Consider the following 20,498-nt stretch of genomic DNA (forward strand, 5'->3'; position numbering starts at 1 on the left):
GTTGCATAAGGCTAATTTAAAGTTACCATTGGGCCTCTTCAGACCACACACACATGCACAGAATCCCAATGCCAGAGCTGGATGACCCAATGACCATTTCAAAATGGTGTGGACAGGCAGTATAAGTGGTAGCAAAGGGAGAGGTTAAAGCTTTCAGCAGCAGTTGATGAAGCTAGACAAAGAGGGTCAAAAGTCTATTTAAATGTTTCCTGCTGATGTTACAGTGACATACCACCATCTCTATAAGCACTGCTGAACAAAAAACTCTCAAGCTTACTATTGCCCCGGACTGATCTCTGTATCTGGTGCAAGTTCACTCCCTTTAGGGTATATGGGCCTTTCTCCTGGGATTGTAATGTAAGAATGAATCAACTTAGCCACACACGACGGCCCTTAATATTCTCAAGCCAAGAGGACCAACCCAAAACAACAAGACCTCAAACATTCACTAATTAGTCACTTTCTGTAACAGCACAAAAGCACAACACTGAAAACACTGATGAACATAAAAATGTTTAAAGAGTGGGACTTCACAATCACTGCTTGATTTATATGAACACAAGTTGATAGTGGAACATGTCTCATAGTTCATCACTTCTCCCAGGAGAGTGACTATCCTCTTCTTGTAATCCTACATTTCCGTTCTACTAATCTGTAAAGTTTAAATACTTCATTATCACTTGAGGGATAAACACACAAAAGGGTTGTGTATCAGATGACACCATCCCATAGCTATGTGATGATACTGTGGCAGCCTGTATGCTCTCGGCTTTCCTGTCTCGTTTCATTTGCATATGCCTCTCGTTATGTTTTCCTCTTTTTGAAATAGCTGCTGTTTCAAAGAGCCTGATTCAAATGTAGCGCACAGCTGGTCCTGGCCTCTGTAGCAGCCAGACACAGACGAGAGAAGACACAGTACAAATCAAAAGACTAAGATTGAATTTCCATCTTTTGATGCTTTGCCTGACGTTTGATATCAGCACTACATTTTCCCTCGCTGTAGGGAGCTGAAGTGAATGGAGGTCCAACAAGTTGTTCACACGCTTAAGGAAAAGAGAGCATTTGTGGCAAAGATGGAGAAGAAATAAACATAGCTAAGATGGTTATTTTGGCATCATGTTTGAGTTTGTGTAGGTTTCTAAGTACATACATGACACATTCAAGAAAGCCCCCCCCCCCACACACACACACACAGTTATGTTGAGGTTCATCTCCATTACCCCTCTAGTACTTACGGCATGAGACTGAGTTTCCCTCCTGACTTGACACCTTCCCTTTTCTGGACATAGTTAGCCGGGATGGTGCCTTCTCTGCCCACTGTGTTTCTCGCTCTGTACCAGTTGGGATCCTGAAACATACGACAACACAACCTTAATACTGGTGCAAATAACCGAGGTGTGCTAAGCAGTCATTCTTCTGTAGGTGACGAGAACACTGAGGTGTTAGCAGAGGTGAAGCAGTGGGGTCAGATAGAGAGTGGATACAGGCAGGGAGGGCTGCTGTATATCTGTGGCACAGACAGGAGCCAGAGAGTGCCTCCAGCTAAAAGGAAACCTGCTGACTGGGTCTACAAATAATTTTGATGGAGTTATGTTCCTGGGGATCTACTGTATCAAGCTCTTTGTTTTGTATAGGTATGAATGACAATCTAACTCCTATGACAGCAGTCAGATATTAATATTGGAGTCAAAATCAGACATACACACTGCTTTTAGTTATTAGTGTTTGCTGACATTTAATTATAAAATAATTGTATTGTATATTAATCATATAATATAGATTGTTAATACTTGGAAGGACTTTAATAAAAAGGTAAGTATACAGATAGATGGACAGATGTACAAATAATAATAATAATAACAACAACAACTGCATAATTCCAGTATGCAGTATATGATCAGTAACTAAACAGTTACTAGTAACTAGGGAACTAAGGAACTAGGGAAACTAGGGAAACTAAAAGTGTAACATATGATCATAAATACATACATACTGTAGCTGTGCAACCTCATTAAGAAGTAAATTTAAAACAATTAACTCTTAACTCACTCCTCATATAATAATCATTTGGCCATGATAGGGGCTTTTTAATGGGTGATGTAGTACATGTAGATGGAATTTATTCCGAGCCGCCTGCCTACTTACCCTGGTGACTCCGATGATGGTCAGTACATCTCCTTTACAGAAAGGCAGGTCCTGTTCGTTGGCAGTCTGGAAGTTGTACTTGGCTACACACTCTGTGCCAGTCGACCATGGTGCCTACACCACACAGGACAGAGAGGAAGCAACAGGGATGTAACTCAGTTTTGGGAGTTGAACCAAGGTATTTGTGACAGACATGCGACAACACACAGCTACAGAGTCACAAATGGTACATAGTTGGTAATAATTAGGTCAACTTCAAGTTGAATTTTACAATGTTGTTATATTGTAGTTCAGTCATCAACACCACAGCCTCGCAGCAAGACAATCTTGGGTTTGAATCTGTCTTTATAGTGGTAATATGCCATTATTACTACTAGAAACTTTAGCCAGCTTTTTCAAAACACGTGATGAATATCTCACAAATTACATAGAGTACATGAACAGCGGTGTGGCATTGATCCAATCTATCTCTGTGCATATACATGCTAACACCACCCATTTCAGAGCCAGAGATTAATATACCCTAAGGTGGTTATATGAATCCTGGCAAAAGTTTGAGGAGACTGCACTGCCTTACAAAGGCAAAAGGGTTTAAACATTTTTAGGCTTGATTGCAAACTGTGAAACCTTAAGAGATGTTGTAATGTTGTCATTTTATGTCCTTTTAGGCTGGTTATTTTGCTCCCAACTTACACAATACCAGGCAATATACTGGAGGAAACAGTGTTTTCATTTCCTTCATATACTGCCATAGCTGAAAAAACTGCTGTGACTCATTTGTTTCTTATTTGTGCAATAGAACATTTGAGAAATATTTCTTTGAATTCTTACGAAAATTATGTCAGTTGACTGTTTTAACTATTTTAAGGCATTTCGTTTAAAAAAAAAAAGAGGAAACAATGATAAAGCTGTTGGCTTATTACTTATTACTTTTTATATTCTATGTACTCCAGACGGTAGAATAGGCCACTACAAACCTATATAAAAAGGCCCAGTCCTGCATGCCCTGGCAAACCGTAAAACTACCAGAATCTTAAAAAATATCATGTGATACAGTTTAGTATTACACTGCCAAGCACTGATAATACCTAAAAAAAAGGCAGATACTGCACTCTGCCTTAGTATTTATCTAGTCTGTTTAAGGAAATAAGCTTTATTTTGATTATTTACAGTCCATAGCTTAAATTTAATATATCTGTTTTGCTAGGTGGAAAGTCTGATATTGATATGAGATGAGATAGAGGTTAGTTAACCTTAGCAGGAGTTTAGTTTTCTCTGTCAAATATTTCATTTACCTGCTGCCTCATTTAGATATGTGGAATAACAAAGTGAATTGCCAATATTTTAGTTGGAAAAAATGATATTTTTCATTTACAGATAACAGCCACTGTAGGGAAACAATCTGTAAGTAATTTCAGTTTTAGCTTTAACTAAGGCTAACGGTAGCCATCTCAGCAGCTAATTACAGTATTCTTGTTGCTTCAGTTTTTGGATATAAAACATGGCAAAATACACAAAATAATAGGTGGAAATTGTAATTTTACCAAAAAAGACTCAAATACAATGTAAATGCTGGCAAGGATAAGGATATTCCAATCAGTACAGTGGTTTGATCGGTACAGTGGTTTGATCCAAACCCACAATAAACTGAATGAGATGAAATGAGAGAATGGGTACAAAGCAGAAGGTGTGAGTGAGCTGGTGAGGCCCTTGTACAAGCTGCTTTATTCCTGACAACACAAGATACAGCTGAATGTGTCTGATGCAGTCTCAGTCAATACTACTTAATGAGACTGGACTACTGGAAGAGACTGCAACTGAGGGAAATTGAGATGCACAAAAACCTCTCCTGCTCTCCACTGTTATTAATTTCTATGTGGTCACTAGAACCAAAGGAGTTTATTTATGAAATTTGCTGGAGAGTATGTATTCGTGGGAAATGTCCTTAAGGATCTTTAGTAATTTAAAATGTAGCCTCGCAACAGGGGAAGCAAATCATGAGCAACATCTAACTTGAAAATGCATTCACACATTTTAGAGCTAAAATAAGCTTTCCCTGTGTGTGCTTCTTAAAAGGAACATTTTAAATGGCATATTCATGTACCAAGCGTCTTCCCCCAGAGGTAAACTATAATACAGTAGGTCATTATTGTGACATTCAACTTTAGTTCACCTCCTCAGTGACCTACTAGTCCGTTTTGAGGCTTACTGTACTTGCTCAAGTTTTTTCCACTTGATGGCTGGATGCTGTTAGATGCACAACAATTACTGAATCTTTGACCTTTTGGTCACAGGTTGGTAAGAAGACCATTAGGTCACACCGCTGCCGCATCTGTGTCAAGAAAATTTTTTGACCTCTGGCCAACAGAAACACACTGTTAATTTCTAGACACAATAAATCTTAAGCCAGAATTGCCGAAATGCGTTTATATTTATAAACCTACTTTTCTATCCAGGTCTAGAGGCTCAAATATGCTGAGTAATCCGACATGGTTATTGATTGTGGCATTGCAATATGAATTATTAATTGCAACTTAGATCCACTGTCAAACACATAATAAAAACCCCAGAAAGCTAGTATGAAACAAACTAAGACTGGTTTAAACTCCAACCTACAACGCACAAACGTTTTGCACTATTTATACTATGTACAGTTTAGTTTTAGTCAAGTTTAATTTTCTGCTCATATATTTGCACACCATTTCTACTTGAACAATGCATAGTGTATATACTTTCATTTATAGTCTTATATTTTCTATTATATTTTATTATGGGATATTTTCTGTACTCTTTTTTGCACTACTTTGCCCTATTGCTGCTGTGTCAATCTGAATTTCTCCTAAGGGGGATGAATAAAGGAATATCTTATCTTAACAAAGCATAAGAAAAATAAATTCAATAGATATATCACAACCTGACTCGTGCTGGAAAATATCTAATTCGCTCATTTTATGTGATTACACTTCCATATGACTGCAACAGATTCAAAGTGGAGTGACAGATAAATGCAACCTGGATCAATAGGGACATGGGAAAGCAGAGGATGCAGTAGTGAAATGAATCCTACTCTGATGCTAGCACTTGAAAGGTATTAGTTAAACCACTGAGACAGCAGGGAAATGTAAAAACCACTAAAACTGAGCCAGACACGTTGATAGATGTGTGCACAACAGCTATGTGCATTGATACATTATTTCACCACCTTGGTGTCTTGCATGGATTCCTTTACGTGTTCATGTACGCTCACACACCTGTGTGAGTGTGCATATGAGTTAACCTAAGTAGTCTCAGTGGAACTGACACACATATTACAAGATGGTATTAAGGTTGGGCAGCATGACCAAAATGTTATATCCCAGTATATTTTAAATACTGGTGGCTAAGAATATATATCAAGGTTATCTTTTTTTCCCATATCCTCCCAGTATCGGTGGGGAATTGTCTTTTCTGCTTAACAAGTGCAACGTTTCTGAAACATATTGCTGAAACAATCTGCTAATAAATTAATTAATAAAAAAAATGTATCAATCAAGTATTTTGATAATTTATTGCACAGCAGAAACTCTTCACCATAATTCTCTGTTTCCAGCTTCTTCAATGTGGAAATTTGCTGCTTTTTTCTGCTTTATACTATCATAAACTGAACAACTTTTGGTTTTAGATAGTTGGTTTGTCAAACTGAGGCATTAAAAGACTCAACTTTTATAGACCTAGTGATTCAAGCTAGGGTAGGTAATGTATTTCAGATGCATTTTGTAATAAGCCCAGCCTATTATATCATTCAGGCTGAAATAAAATGATCGGCTGGCCGACATGCCTGTCTACCTAAGCCAACAGTAGCAGATAATGGTTATCGCGTAGCTGTATGAAATGTAGAGGGGGTAGTATTAAAAAAGTGTTCGCCCACATGTGCACACTGTTAAGGTAAATGTAAAAAAACAAAAACAACGTGTGCTTCACTTACGTGCATCCCAGACATGATGAAGGGAATTGGGCAGCAGGTGTCCTCAAGCAGGAAGCGGTCACTGTTCAGCTAGTACCATCAGAGCTATATCAAAAGAAGAGCAAGGCATTAGAAATACAACCAACTATCGGCTTATTTTACAGGCAGTAAGAGTCTGTCAAGCATCTTTGCAGCAAATTACTAGTCTTTTAAAGGTGACCTTGATACAATGACAGAGAGGAGAGAGAGGGAGAGAGTGAGCTGCAGAGAGAGAGAAGGGGGGAAGAGGGAGAAAGACTGTGAAGACATACACTGTAAGTGATGAGAGGATGTACCATGTGTCTCATTTTGGATGGGTGTGTGCATGTGTCAAAGACTGTGGTGGTAGATTAAATATTACAATAGTTTGAAGGTTTAAAAGTAACTCCGGCCTCCCGCAGAAGGCCCCATTCAAAGCATCTCACTTCCGACCAGCCCGGAGAACAGGAAGTTGAATAGGGAGGGAGAAGGAGGAAGTAGCTGACGCATATTTTCCAGTGCTTCGTACGAGGTAGGGAGGGGCTGTACTCGGAGGCCAATGTGAACATAGACCTCCCTTTAGACTGACTACAGCCTCTCTTAACGGAAACATGTCAGAATAGATCAATAAACACAGTAATCAAAGCCGTACAAACATCTTGAGTATAATTCCTAGCTCAATTTTTCTAGCCAAAAATGTGTTCTTTAATGTCTCCCTTTCCCTGTATGTCTGAGGTGGGTCTTAATAAGAGCCCACAGCTTTCACTTTGATGTCCACTTTGTCCTCTGAGTGTAAGCCAGTTGTTTTTCACTTGCAAAGTAACTTCGTGCTCTGTGTAATTTAAGAGCCATGAAAATGATGCATCTCTTTCAGAGGGCCTGGCTCCTGGCTAGCATGCTCCCTGAGAGCATCCATGGCCAAGCTTCACAGCACTGCCATATCCTGTGCTGAAACAGGAAACAGCCTAATTGCAGACCATTGCAGATCTGTATGCAAACTGACGGAGCCAAATATATCCAAGGCCAGGCTGCTCTGCTACACCCAGAGGGCACTCGCTTCTTTCCCTTCGCCATTCTTTATGTCTAGAGCAGCACTGCTTAAACAGAGCGGCGCTGCTCACCAACCCACAGCCACACTAGCAAGCCAACAGAGGAGAGACAAGTGAGTGCTATTCTTATCTCTCTCCAGTGCTGAGGAATGGCTTCTAGCTATTCAAGAGCTTCAGCATCACACTGCTCACATCGCTCTCCTTGAATTAGTCATGTGGTACCGGGTAAAGACAGACAGCCATACTGAAAATGCATGTATTGGTATACCACACATGTCTGATGCTCGAAGAAAAAGATAGTAGATAGTACTACTCCACCAGGTGTTATGCTACTATATAGTGCATCAACAGTGTGCAACATCATCTATGCAGAACGCTGAGGCTGTGTTAAGACCAACAATGGCACTGCGTCAAAAAATAAAATAAGGGGATATTTGTGTTTGGCCGTGTTGCTAGAGTTACTGATCAGAAGACAAAATACAAGCCAGGAAGTCCAGTTTGAAGTCTTACCAGATGCCAAGACACTGCATAACAGTAAAAATACAGTAAATTAGCGATGCTACATGGAACAAGGTAGTGGACCTGGTGTGTCATCAACCAGACTGGAAGCAAAGTGCTTCAGGCTGATGTAGCCCTGCCTAACAGCACCAGAAACAGAAATAACATGAATCAGGAGGCTTGCATTTTTTGATGCAGTGCTATTGTTGGTCTAAACACGGCCTTACAATTTATATTCTGACCGTGATCAAGGACTAGCTGAGTGCTTGACACCAAAGCTCCGTTTTAAGAAACAGTCTGAGTACATGGCTCTTCATTTGTTATGGTCATACATCAAAGTATACATTGAGCATTCTAGTTCCCACCAGCTACCAGAAGTGCCAAGCATGAGTGGAAATCACTTCTATCTCCACTACCCTCCTTCAAATGTTCTCCTTCTGTGCAACAGGAGCTGCTCGTGACAGCGTCATGGCAACACACTGGGAAGTGCTACATCAAAGGGTGCTGTTACATCACTCAGAGTACAGCACTGATCTCTCCTTTGCTATGCCAGATGACAGGAATATTACTACCGTCTCTGTCTTATGTGTCATTTTCATTAGAACTAGTATTGTGTTCTACTTAAATGGTATACACACATCTTTTTGCTTCATTTCTCCAGCTCCAGCCCACAGCTTGGGAACTGCTTTGATAACTAGAAGAATATGATGGAAATGTGGGGTCCTGTTGCTTGTTTATCATCTACTTTATGTCTGAATGATTATTATTATTTCACTGCACTGTGCCTCTAAGACAAATCCCTGCATATGCATCATACTTTGAGAATGAAGCAACGTTAACTTTAGTTTCTGAACTACAGCAACATCAGAATCCTGAAGCTGTACTGCTCTGTTCAACAGAAAGCATAACTGAATAGAGCAGTCAAAAAACATCCTATGGCAAGCTGGCTCTGAGCTATCCAGGCCTTCTGAAAGACAACACTTCTCAAAAAGGTGTTGGAAAACAAATCTTCTTTGTCAAGAAAATCAAAAGGGTCTCATCCAGCTCCACTAAGATAGCTGTGAAGAAAACATAACTCCTACACTGACATGTCAGGGGGAAAACCATCAGTGGAGGGCGGCAGTGATGCAGAATGTTGCTGCTGCTGCTGCTTCAGTTTGTAGAAAGAGAAAAAACTAAAACACAGTTTAAATTATAGATGATCAAATAGTAACAAATGTGTTTCCTTTAAAAGGAATGCTGTAGTTTGTCTGATTCATTTGGGTCATGTTCACTGCTTGTCATACCGTTTCAGTGATGATCGAGTAATAGCACATTCCCCTTCTTAATTCAAAATTAAGCTCATCTAGATGGAAAAGCTTAAATCGTCATCTTACAATAGCACAAATCAGTCTCCATGTTCCTTGTCAAAGGAGCCAATGTGTGTGTTGATGGGGTAAAGAGCCTTCTATCTTTGTATTTTTTTTTTTACTTCAGTAGATTTTGAACTTACATTCCAATCCAGTTCTCATTAGCTGACACTCAACCCAAGAATCACAACACTGAAGCAGAAAGCCCCAGAGAGGGCTGGTGTTTAACTGAAATTGCTGAACTGTGGCAATGTCTTGGGTTATGTAAATAGAAGACTGGTCCAAGCAGGCCCAAGGCCACCGACAGATTATAGTCCTGCTAGCACAGCGTCTACCAGAGGTTATAAAAGTCTCTACTTTTACTCAGGGTGACAAGTTAGCTTGGCCCAGATATATGGCTGTTTAAATCAGGATGTCATTAATTGTCCTGAGGGAAATTCAATTTACTGAGCCAGCACTGAACAACAGCTCCCATCACACTCAACAAAGTACAGCATTATATACTTTAACCAGTAAACAACATTCCCATCAAATTCCAAGTCTGGTTAGTCAAGTAGTGCCACACAAGAGCTCTGTATGCTGCATAGAGAGAACTATACACAACACTAAATGTTTTTTTGACATTTGTTATGATGCAGCTGTGTGTTGGTTCTTTGAGAATCCAGTTTTTAACTTATGCCACACTAAATTATTAGCATTTCTACATTTGTAAAATGCTACTCAATTAAATCAATATTTATGTTTTACCAAAATTTGAGTTGTAGCCTTCTACAGCTCACATGCACATATACAGAGGAGAACACAGAGGATGGGCAACAAATAGGGGGGAGGCAAAGTTGCACGTGAATTGAAATTCAGGCCAAAGCTGTTAACTATGTATTCAACCATGAACTAAATATGATTGGTACATGTACTTTATGCTTAATGCACTGTGTGATTTTGAATTATTTGCTATTTAATGTTTATCTATGTAGTTTTACAAAGGATTGGTTTACCTAGAAGTAAATAAAACCTTGTGCACATGTGAACATGGATAAGGCAGCATTCAACCTGACAGGTCAGAATCAGGTGTCTGGTTGTATTGTTTTGGTTTCTACAGCTGGCTAATTCAAAAATGAGAACCATTGTATGTTCAACCAAATTCAGGTGCAGACACAGAGACCTCTATGTGACCAATTCCCATCCTGTATGATCTGCCTGCTCCGCTACAGCTGGGCGGACGCAAACACGCCAGGACACACAGCTACACTTCCCTTTACAAACAACCACAATTAAAATATTACTTTATTTACAATATTATACATATACAGATTTTATTCATTTTTAACAATGACATAATCCCAACAACAATGTCATATCTCTTAAAAAAGCATCTTCAAGGCAGTATCACAAGTACAGTGCAGCTATAGCCATCGAGCCTTGACTCAGGCTCAGCAGTTTGAATGGTAGACCGTACTGGCAGCAAAAGAAACGGGAGAAAATATGGAAATGTGACCTACAGGGTATGCAAATATACAGTATAAGCTCACAAAAAAGCTTACAGTGCTGGAGGCTCTTACAGAGTGTACAGCATGGAACTGTCAACAACAAATGGCTCGTGGATGCATTGCACTTCCCTATATGTAAAGTACTTGACAGCAGGCCTGTTTGCAACAGCAAATGCTGAACACATGAGTTCCCAGTGTCCAAGGCACACAGGGAACAAATATGATATCCTTTGTTGGGTAATATGCAAACACAGACGTGTACAAGAGTGAGATAATACAGTTTAGAGTCTGTCCCCATGTATGATAATCAACACAATTTGCATTTGATTTCTGTCACTGCTTCACATTTACATTACAGACAGTCAGCGGAGCCTGACAGGCAAGCAATTAGTGAGCATTAAAAAGTATATCCTGTATATTATATATTATTTTGTCTTTTTACTTACAGGATAAATCCTTAATCTACTTGAACACTCTGCTGTTAAAACCGTGAGCTCTGACTTCCAGTAGACAGATTCCAGTATTGAGCGGTGTATGAAAAATATAGCCAGATCAGAAGGAAACTCTAAAGGTAATCTTAAGTGCAAACTGACAATACATGCAAGTCTAACAATCAGTAAACTTTAAAAGCTTGCGGCATGTCTTCATTAAATCACAGCATACTGCAAGGCCAACAGGCTGACAGTTGAGCAGAAGAAGCAGATCTGAGCAGTCATCCCATATGTGGCAGAGTATCAGAAAAACTGTTTTAAATAAACAACAACGTTTTGATTTTGGATCCTGACTGACTGTATTGAACAAAAAAAAAAAAAAAAAATAACATTACATATGCTATACAATATAGCAGGGCTGCAGCTGTATCTAAACAAGTGGGAGAGCGGCCACACACAGACATCTCTTTGTGTCAAGCACTCTCCTTGCATCTGTAACTATGTGGATGTGTTTGTGAGAGGAACCAGGAAGTTGGCTTCAATTAGTACCAGTGCAGGGAGATAATGTGCCCAGAGATGGAAGTCGTATCCCCAGACATGTAACAAGCCCCAGTGTCCTCATGTCCTTTTCATCTTGATGAGCAGTCTCGCACCACAGCAGGCAGTCGCCACTGGACCTCCACATGCTTCAATGATCACATGACACTGACACAGAGATGAGGAAAAAACCAACATACAACAGTGCTCTTCCGAAACAACATCAAAATTAAGTGGCATATAAAAGAAATGTCCTTTCTGATGCCCGAATACCAATAGGGGCCAACCCGGCCATATTTTAAAGGATTCATAACGGCTAAAATAAAGCGTACCCTTTCTTATTTGTACTCTACTTTGTTTTGTTCACCTCAGCCTGCAATGGGTAGCAGCACTACTCTCTGTTACAGCAGCATGTCTATACAGAGTCACTAAATACGATGCTAAAGAATCCATTATCTCTCCGCTCTCGCATTAGTGTGCAAAACACTTAGCAGCTTCTCCTTTGCAGCCAGGGCAGATCGTTGCTTTCACTGGTTAAAATGACAAAGTTAATGTTAGTATTCCAAGATGACAGAACAAAATGAAACTTGTCTCCAAAAGTCTTTTCTCTAGCAGATCATGTCACATTAAATTCACTCAGTTAAACTTTTATTTTATACTTTAAAACAAACTACATTTTGAACCAGTGAAAAATAAGGTGTCTCAGCTCAACTACAGCTGTTATTTTCATCCTTGGGTTTGCCCATTAAGTCTTGAGAACAATATATAGGCCTCTGGCTTTTTTTGTTGTTCAGCTCTCTGTCACACAACCCTTTACGTGGTCTCACTGTCATTACTTGCTGAACAAGTACAACAGGCATGAGTGGTATGAGTAGCTGAGAGACATTCAGACTCAAGCACGACACTGAGCTCAAAGCGCTTGAAGGGGGGGTCTAAAATGTCTTAAGCAAAGAAAGTATTGCATCTGTGTCTCACCATTAAAAGAGAATGTATCACAATACATTGCAATATGTATTACCTGACCTTGCTGTTCGTAAAGAGTGAAGAGTGGACTGAAAGCCAGGTATTCTAGTCTTGCCTACATACATCTGCTTACGTTTTCAACAACTCTACTGTACCTTCAATCTCAGGGTACAAGTGGTGGCAGTCTCTATTCATTTTACACTGAGTAATAATCCGGATTTGAGAACTCACTGATACGATATTTGAGCCATTTCAGAGAAGGGTATGTATTATGTAGTGTCTAACAGCATATCCTCCAGCAGGTTTAACTAAATTATATCAGACACTTAATTCTAGGGTTGGGCGATAGGCTGATACATACCTCTTGGCTCAACAATAAGGACTGCCCACACAAGTGAAATGCCACGTCAGGCTAGTGAATCTAGCAACTCAGTTTGATTATGAAAAACAATTAAGCACATCGTTTTTTCCAGAGATGATGATAGAAGTAGCTATGGGGTGAGCCATCTCACTTCTTTCTCATCTCAGGAGAAAATAGCGATGGGTAAGGAGACAAAGTTTATGAGCTGAAGCACTGTTGAAACAAGTGAGATATTTAGAGAAATATGATAGAGAAATTTGTCAACCTTATGAGATGCCATATCTCTCTTTCTCTTTATACTCTACCTTGCTCTCTCACCCATATGCGCTCTCAGGTAATGAAATTTGGCACTGATCAACTTGTGAATTGGTACTCGGTACGGTTAGTTTATTGCCTTCAATTGATAGTGACAGCTGAAGAGTGACAGGAAAGGGGGGAGAAAGAGAGGGGATGACACGCAGCAAAGGGCCGCAGACCAGCGTCAAACCCATGGCCGCTGCAGCAAGGACTCAGCCCTGGTACATGGGCCACCAGCTAGACCAGGTGAGTTATCAGGATGCCCCTCAAGCAGTCAGTCATCAATGATGAAGTACCTTGATCTGTCATCAACAGTTTTTTTGTTGAGCAGATAAGAGCAGTTCTGCAACTTAAAAACATGTCCGTCAGAAAACACTTGCTGGAGTGGTAATTAAAGACAATGTTGACAACAATCCTTGGACACACGCTGTGTCAGTGATTTAGCCAGCAGGAACAATTTACCACAAATCACACCACTAATCAAACCCTTCAAACCAACGAAGATTAGAAATGTATTACTAAATATAAAACATTTAAAAGCTTTGGATCAATTCTTGTTCCTGAAAGAGAAGGCTGAGATTATAGCAGGGAGGATAAAGTTGGGTAAGTATTGTGGTATAAACAGGTGCATGGAAGGGACACTAACGCCTCAAGTAGAACAGTGAGACAGGAGAGAGCTGCAAGGGATGGTAAATAATGAAGGAGAAGATCATGGAGCAAAAGGAAGTTAAGAGAGACTGTGGCTTACTCAATCATTACAACTGTGTGCCTGCCTCTGCCATCTGCCACATGAAACATTTCTATCCATCTTCACCTTTTTTTAGCTGTGGTGCTGTTTTCACTGCGCTTCAGAAACTCTTTACCCTGTTCTTTGGCTCAGCAGCAACAGAAAGAAAGACGGATACAGTCCTCTGGGTTGAGGTTGGTTTGCGGCCTTTTAAACATTTATTTTACTTTAAAATGCTGCCCAGCACAACCACAGACTTCTAGCATCAACCAGCAGCTGCACTACAGGGATTAGATATAAGTGCCTTGCTCAAGGGTATCTCACTGTTAATCGTTGAGGGAAGAGAGGATGCAAGATTAATGATATTTCCCAGACACAGATTTACCAGATGGCTCAGAGATTTTAACCGTCAACCTTCAGTGCACAATTTCTGACTAGTTCACTTTACAGGACTGAGAACTAAATGTGTATTTGTCCTGCTCCCTCTAACAGACAGTAAATAAGATGCAATGGATTGAATGTGTTTGAATGTGTGTCACATAGACCATTTGTCACCAACCCCTGAACGTGACCAGAAATACCAACAAAGTACACCAGGGTTGCCTGCTAGAGTGCTAAACTGAGCAAGAGGAGAGAAAAAAAAAATACCACATCCACAGGAGTCATGTGCGTATCTAATCCACAGCCGTCGTCCCCTATTTTTATCTAACTGAATGAAAAATAGAGCAGCGTGACAGAGGAACCTCTCCCACCAAAGACAGACAGACAGGCAGGTAGACAGGCAGTCTTCCTGCCTGCCCCTTTGACGTAACAAGTGACAAGCTCGGGCTCGCCACTGATGACGGATTACAAAAGCTGGGAGGCAGGAAGTGGAAGAAAGAAAGGAAGAGGGAGAGCCCCCCCCCCCTTCTTGAGCTCTGGGAGGCTGCTGGACTGGAGAAAGCAGGGGGGAGGAAGGGTAGTGGTGACAGCTTATTGTTTGAGCTGTGTGTGCTGTGGTTCCAGTCTCAGCGCACACTCATCAAGGCCTGGCTATTTATATCCTCTCAATATCCATGCAGGCAGAGGCAGGCTGCAGTCGTTTTTCATCATTGCATACATTATGGAGACGGTGCATTAAAGAGCCTGCCTGCTGTGAGTGTGGCCTGCCTGCTCTACTTTTCTTTCAGGATTTCCCTATTTATATGTGAACTATGTGGGGTGCTCTATCCACGACTGTACGCTGGGCAAAAACCCATCATTCAATTCTCTAACAAAATTCAGGCTTAATTAAAATCCTCTACAATGTTAGTGCTATGGAATCTATTAGATTAGAGGTAGTCTAGCATTTTTTAGCAGTCTAGCAGTTTAGCATTGCATTTTCATTAAGTTGGGGGACTTGTTAGATTAAACAAAGAATGGTAAAAATCCCAAGGCAGTGCAACATTACAGACATTCAACAGAATACAGTTTATTCAGGTAACTTAGGCAAGGCTACACTGGGGCACCGAACACTGCAGGACACTTTTAAAGAGAGAGAAATTTCATAAGACAGCAACAAGACCAAAAAAAGATCATATAGACCGGTTGTTGGGCTATTTCAAAGCCTACTTTTCTTAAAAGCTTTTTTTTCTTAATACAATGCAGAGCTATTCACCTGTATGATCTATAAAAATACATCCTAAATATTAAATGACTCGGATAAGATTGGGGGCAAAACATCCCTATTGATAATAACAAAAAGATCGAATAATACCAGTGTTAGCCTTAAATATGTATTATTTTTAACAGTAGCAGGCAGTCAATACTGGCAAATTAATCTGCAACTATTTAGATAATCATTTGAGTCATATTCACTGGGATTTTACTGCAACAAGCAATATGAAGTTGTCAACTTAGGTTTTAGAAATTGCGATGGGGATTTTTCATCTTTCCCCACTTTCACATTTTATGTATAAAAAGTAGTTGAATAATCAATAATTAAAATAATCAGCAGATCAAATAATCGGCAGCTTAATCAAAAATGAAACTAACCATTAGCTGCCTCACTAACACTAACAGCTCATTACATACAGTAGTTTTAGGTTGAGCATGTAGTGAGGAGAGTTGAGGCTATAAAGTGCAGTGTATGAGTGTTACTGTCCGGCTGAGGTATGCATGCGTCGGTGTTAAAATGCAGAGTGGAACAGAAGGACAGAATGACTGAGGACTACTCTGGCTTGACAGCGAAATGATATGTTGAGACAGGTAAGAGCAGGAAGCTCCCTAAGTGGTGATGGGAGGGTTGGGAGGTGAAGGGGATGCAGGCTGAGAGCCAGGGGGTTGTGGGATTCTGGGAGGCTCAGTGCTCTTCTGACAAGACATCTGCTTGGCAGCTGCACAAGCACACACACCCCAGCCTTTGCTTATCCTGTCAATGTTTCTGAACTCTCACTGACAACATACACACAACCACAAGTACACACCAAATGCCCTCATCCTTTGGCCTAAAATATGCTGCCACTTACATACATATGCATACACATTCTTCAGCCATGGCCTAATGTATGCTGTCTCTCAAACACACAGACAAACAGACACATACAGAAGTGGCTACAAACATCCCAGGGGGTGAGGGAGAATGAGTGAGGAGGAAAGGGGGGGGGAAAGCTGCTTGCTGCTGCTTTCACTGCCTCTCGTCCTCCCTTTGATGGCAACACATGACAAGTCTTCCATTCAGACCAGAGGAGGAGGAGATGAGGAGGCAAAGCACGGGGATGGAGACACAAAGAATGTCATTAGCAGCAGCCACAGCAGGGTGCTGGTACAATATGGCAGCGGCATTAGTGGTGACTGGAGCTCCAAATCTCTTAAATAAAAGAAGCATTCAGTGGCAGCAGCACTGACACCATGGAGAAAAAATCTGACTAAAAAGAAGGGAGAGATGTGTGGGGAGAAAATGGAGCCTAAAGGCAAAATCCAAATGACAAAGGGACACTGGAATACTATTTGGCTCAAAATAGAGATTATACAGATTACCTGGGCAGGGAGTAATCCTAAATTGAGAAAAAAACTGAATATGTGCAGATTAACAGATGTGAAGAAGGTAGACACAAACAGACCTGGTTACCCAAGAGAGAACACAAAATGAGATAAACTCATCGGGTTGTCACACGTCACGACGTCCAGGCGAAACCCAAGGGAAGACCAGGGAGGGACATTTTGAGCAAAAATACTATACGATATTTTCTGGGAACTGTTCAACCATTCCAAATCTAGTCCAAATCTTGTGCCCTAAACTGAGCAACCATTTTTGCTCAGCAATCCTCTCTGAATTGACTTTCAAGGCATAATGAATTTGTAACACTCGAAATGAACTGACCAATCAGTGTTGGCATAAAACATGATAAAATAAAAGTGTAAAAGAATAAGTTGAGTGAAGCTGCCCCAATGTTCATTATTCTCTTCAAATAATTAAATGTTTGAGTTACATTTCAGGCTGAGTATCTTCCTTTTTGGTTACATAACATATTCTAACTGCATTTCGTTTCAGTGTCTTGAAATTTCAGAAACATTTCAAGGAAGCATATCTAAATTAAGAGTTCACAGCAAGACTGTGACTGGGAGAAAGAGAGACAGAGACAGCACAACACTGAGACAGAAACATGGGGAGATGTAGAAATGGGGATACAAATGTTACAGAGAGAGAGGTGCTCTCAGATGGAAAGGACAAAGATCAGGAGAGCAAGGGCCTAGCAAAAGAGGAGTTAGAGCAATGGAGTGCAGGAGTATAGACAACAGAGGATGGGGGACAGAGACAGACAGGAAAGTGTTGAAGACTGCCTGGTTTCTTGGCGGAGGAGTGGGTCTGCTGGTCCTTAATATTAACAGCAGTCATCTGTCGCTTCCAATGCCAACCATGAATAATAGAGGCTCCACCCAGCTATGCCAGCACTCTGAATTATTAATTCACAACCACAGACTTGCATTAGCGCACAGTGTGGGGCGCTCTCCACTGTGGGGTGCAAGCACATTTCTCTGCTTTGACCGAACCACATGCGTGTCTCACACACAGGAAGTGAAAGAGTGTGTGTGTGTGTGTGTGTGTGTGTGTGTGTGTGTGGTTGTCCACTTGTGCACGCACAAACTATATAGTTGCAGACATTCAGCACATGCATATTCTGGCTTGCATATTCACACGCTGACAGGAAGTGAATCTGTAATAATCTCTGAAGCTGGATTTTCCTAAGAGAACTCCTCTGGCACAGAGCTGCTAATAGGTTTTACATTTTGGACAACAACAAATGTGGTTTATTTAGAATATATAGCTGTAATGGCATATCACCATTTCACTGTCAGTGAGTAATAATCAGTTATGAGTAATGGGCATTCAATCAACACTAAAAATGCCTGTTGCCAAAAATGTGTAGCAAGTGTTTGGTTCCCCAAATATTGAGATTTGAAAGAAATAGACAACTGCTCTCGCAATATCTAGCAAAATAACCAGTTAATAATCATTACTGTTTCAGCCATAATAGTACAACCCAAGAGACAATGTTAACTAGGTCATTACTTTCTTTTCATAGGCTAGGTTAAGAAATGTAGCCTAATTAGCTGAAAGGAGAACTGGCTGACAGATGTAAATCAATGCAATGCTGCTTTAGTAGAATGGTATGCATTGTGTATACGTCAAAGTCTGAAGGCTGGGTGTGTGTCTGTCTGAATGTGTCATTGTCACTTCTTCCCATATACCACATGCCCTAGTTTAAGCTCTCATTAAACCATACCACATATACAATGATTCAAATGCAAGCACAATCATATGCACAACAACTCTTACTCGTCTTATTGGCTTTGCATCTGCTGTAAGGAGCACCTCACCTAGAAGATAGCTCTCCTACACTCCACAAACCTTTTGATCAAAGCAGAAAACAACTCTGCTTCCCCACACACAAAGCCAGCCAAAACAGCCTGCCAACCAGTCTCTAGAGACAGGCAGGAAAACAAAACACATCAGCTGAATCACAAAAAAACTGAAACGCAGTAAACATGTAGACTACAAGAACGTGCAGCTGTGTTAAAGTATTTGAATGTGTGTGTGTGTGTGAGTGTGTGTGTGTGCGCTACAGAGTGTGTTGTGTAGGCTGAAATGTGCATTTAGGCACCACATTCAGAGTCTGTTTTTACCTGTAGAACATTGGGTTATAAGGTGATGCTCATGGTGTGGGTGAGAAAGCCCAGGTAGACAGTGAAACACATAAGAGAGAATTTCTCCTAATGCAGAGCCAATGTTTGCAGAGGCAGCAACTGCAGACCTGGCCTGCAGAGAGCTGGGCTCAGGGATTTCTTCACTAAATTCACAAAAGCCTTACGCACACTGTGTGCAGTGATAACCCTGTTCACTCTCACAGCCCTGGGACAGGCATACCGCCTTAAACAGAAGTCTGTGCAAACAGAGCAGTATGACATTACCGTGTACCACAGGATCATGATAACTTTTTCCCTCGTAATTTCCTCGTAAACAAACAACCATCTACATGTACCTTCTCAGTAACTCACTCACTACCTATGATTGTCTGCTCAAGGTAAACAAAATCAAACACCATCCCGGGGTCCCGGAGCAGCACTAAGGCGGTCCTCACAACTCTAGTTCTTTTTATCCGGTTCAAATCAAATAAAATGTTCAACCAATTGAACCACTGGTGTTGTAGTGTTTCTCTGGAACCATGTCACATTCATTCTGGTACTAACTACGGGTTATTTTTAGAGTTAGAAGATAAGTCAATTAATTGATTAAAAGAAAATGAAACCAGCTACTATTCTGATAAACTGATTAATTATTGAGAGTCATTATAAAAAAGAAAATGTGCCAGACTTCTCTGGTTCCAGCTCCTCAGATGTGAATATTTTCTTTTATATTTTCTGTTATCCATAGACTTCTGTGATAGTAAACTGAACACTTTTAGGTCTTGGACTGTTTGTCAGACAAAACAATAAGTTTGAAGACATTTCTAACATTTAGTAGACCCAACAATTAATATAGAAATAATTTAACCAATTAATCATAAGATTGCAGTTATAGTTATTTGTATTATCTATTAATCACTTAACTATTACTTGATTAATTTGTTAAAGTTTCACCATATAAAATGTCCTAGAATAACAAAAGAATACCTGTTGCTATTTCCAAGTGCCCAGGGTGATGTCTTTTGGTGGCTTGTTGCTAACACATTTGAGAAGCTGGAATTATTTTGGCAAGATTAATGACAAACAATTAACAAAGTTATTGTCAATTTTTAATCAACCCTCATATCAATTAATTGTTTCAGCATTAAATGATAGATATTTTTTTAAATAATATACTGACACATGGTAGAGAGACAGCAGGAAGGGACAGCACCGGACGCACTATGGACACCTGAGCAAACATCCGGCCCATGCATTGCATTTTACAGTTAAACTCGGGCAAATCTACCAGAACAAGAATTCAGCCATGTGCTGTATTCACCCACAACACACCATTCAATGTGAAAAGATATGTGGCAGGACTGGTCCAGAACATTGCTTTACATGAGAATACAAAGAGAATAGTACTTTATTACTGCAATAACATCACAGTGACACCATGAAGCGCCTCCTATCCCAATAACAATGGCAATCTTCTGGTTGCCTGACTGAGCTAAATGCAGGAAGCATATTTGGCATCAACCATGAAAATAATCGACGACCTAACAT

General features: G+C 40.3%; 1 protein-coding gene across 1 annotated transcript in view; it reads right to left on the minus strand.

Annotated features, from left to right (window-relative positions):
• The window catches only part of LOC127351478 (tyrosine-protein kinase CSK), a 42,146-nt gene that overhangs the window by 12,794 nt on the left and 8,854 nt on the right, over window positions 1–20,498 (minus strand). The window contains exons 2-4 of the mRNA XM_051379030.1: window positions 6,110–6,193; window positions 2,146–2,259; window positions 1,236–1,348 (exon numbers count right to left, since the gene is read on the minus strand). Coding sequence (XP_051234990.1) covers window positions 1,236–1,348; window positions 2,146–2,259; window positions 6,110–6,124 — 242 coding nt within the window. The 5' untranslated portion in view covers window positions 6,125–6,193. The remainder of the gene's footprint in view (window positions 1–1,235; window positions 1,349–2,145; window positions 2,260–6,109; window positions 6,194–20,498) is intronic.

This window comes from Dicentrarchus labrax, unplaced genomic scaffold (genome assembly GCF_905237075.1).
Source record: "Dicentrarchus labrax unplaced genomic scaffold, dlabrax2021, whole genome shotgun sequence".
NCBI classification, from domain to species: Eukaryota; Metazoa; Chordata; class Actinopteri; family Moronidae; genus Dicentrarchus; species Dicentrarchus labrax.